This window comes from Antrostomus carolinensis, unplaced genomic scaffold, assembly GCF_000700745.2.
Source record: "Antrostomus carolinensis isolate BGI_N321 unplaced genomic scaffold, ASM70074v2 scaffold54187, whole genome shotgun sequence".
Taxonomy (NCBI): Eukaryota; Metazoa; Chordata; class Aves; order Caprimulgiformes; family Caprimulgidae; genus Antrostomus; species Antrostomus carolinensis.
The window spans coordinates 30,487-32,434 of NW_010329168.1; the positions used below are offsets into that span (position 1 = coordinate 30,487).

At 40.5% G+C, this 1,948-nt stretch overlaps 1 protein-coding gene across 1 annotated transcript in view; it reads right to left on the reverse strand.

Annotated features, from left to right (window-relative positions):
- The window catches only part of STX8 (syntaxin 8), a gene marked incomplete at both ends in the record, with an annotated part of 16,704 nt that extends 14,761 nt beyond the window's left edge, over positions 1 to 1,943 (reverse strand). The window contains one exon of the mRNA XM_010172434.1: positions 1,878 to 1,943. Coding sequence (XP_010170736.1) covers positions 1,878 to 1,943 — 66 coding nt within the window. The remainder of the gene's footprint in view (positions 1 to 1,877) is intronic.
- Positions 1,944 to 1,948: the final 5 nt, after the last annotated feature.

The window sequence follows — 1,948 nt, forward strand, 5'->3', positions numbered from 1 at the left end:
TGTATGCTCTATTTTTTGCTTAGCAATAACCAGTAAGTTTATTTAGCCATGCTAATGGCAAAATACTATAAAAATAAAAAACTTGTTTACATTCTCCATGCCAGGTAAATATTGTACAAAGACTTTTTCTCCACTAAAACATTCAGGAGTCATAGAATATATGGATTTCTCAACGTGCATTTCTGTTATGGAAACAGCTCTCTCATTGTTGGAAACTTGTTTATAGTAGAATCAAACACTGCCAAATATTCATCTTTAACTGTTAATGGATTAAAGGGAAACTGTTCTTGGAAAACACAGGGCATGGAACAAATGATTTTATACAGAAATAAGTCAACTGTGTAATGTTTCCATAAAACACAACCTAGGAGAGTTATGGTACAAGAAAAGCTTCAAACACCACAAATACAACAGTTTGTTGGGGTTTTTTGGAACACCTCACAGATTGCAGTGATGCCAACAGAGAACTCTGTCCTCTATAAATACAAATGGATTAAACAGCAATCTTTTTATAAGTCTTCTATTACTTGAATATATATCTGTACAATTGCTAATACTTCACCATCTTGAAAGCAGGGAGTTTAATTCACCACCTTTACACACTCCTCTCAGTTCTACAGCTAGAGAAAATATTTCTCTCAAATCCCACTTATTTAGGCCTTCTGAAACCTCTTTTCAATTCGTACCAAATTTGAGTCACTCAGTAAAATCACTGTAAAAAGCCTACACAATTTTTTTCAACATTTCTTCAAAGACAACATTTCAAAACCAGCATTTTATTTTAAAAAGCTATCAGCAAAGAGACCGGCCACGAAGATTCAGTGACACACATCACATTACAACCCAGCTATAAAGAGGGGCAGAGTCTACAAAAGAAATCATTCAGTGGGGTTTTTTTAATTATGCAAATTATTACAAAAGACTAACTCAGGGGCTTGCACTCATTTTCATCTTAACGCATCAAGGGAGAAGTTAATGCCGCTGTCCCCGAGGTGTGCGACAAAGCAGACTCCTGTGCTTCCTGAAGAGGATAAGGCTCTTAGTCCTAAAGAAAGCAGCACTCTGGAGAACCCTTTCATTCTTTTTAAGCAAGAAGTGTGAAAAGGTGAAGAATATAATATTCCTGGGTAAGCTCTAATTTCTACTTCTCATTCATATTTAACTCTTGTCTTATATTTTGTTAGAAACATAGCTAAAAAAGGCCACAAAATTATTATTTCATCTGATCTACAGCCAATACAGAAAGGAAGCAAGCCAGCTTTGTGGGGAAGAAAATATCTACTCAGTATTTACACGGAAAGGTGTGCAGAGAAGCTGACACGCATCTCAACATCTCTGAGATTCAGGATCGCTGAAAACAGTTCTGTTCCTGGCAGCGACAGCCCTGGACAGTCAGCAGCGTGTGCCCAACACGCCCACAGCTTCTCCTTTTCTCTTTCTGTAAAGCCCGCGTTATTGCACACATAAAAGATTCATTACTGTTAAATCCCAGATTATTTCTGTGACACTGAAAAGCCAGCGTCCATTTAGAAACTGTATTCTTCTTTTCTTTATGGAAATATTTAAAGAAAATACCATTAATATTAAGTTCTTGCTATGAAACATAACTTTAAGCTGCAGGCACCCAGCTGGCAGCACCGATGACCTGACGCAGGCAGTGGAGTGTCACCCCCCTCATGTCACTTGACTTACGCCCCCTCCCAGGCAGCGTCCACGTCCCTCTGCAGCTGCAGAGGCCGGAAACTCGGGGCTTGCAGCTTCCGCGACACATCCGACCCTGCAGACGTGAGGCCAAACCAGCATTTCCAGCGGTTAAAAGCAAAATCGTCTTAAAAATACCCACGCCCACAAAGCGCGGAGCTGCGGGTGGAGGATACCTTGGCTGAACTCTCCCCGTTCCGTTGGTACCGGTTGCGCTCCTGGATTTTCTCGGCGATCTCATGGGCGA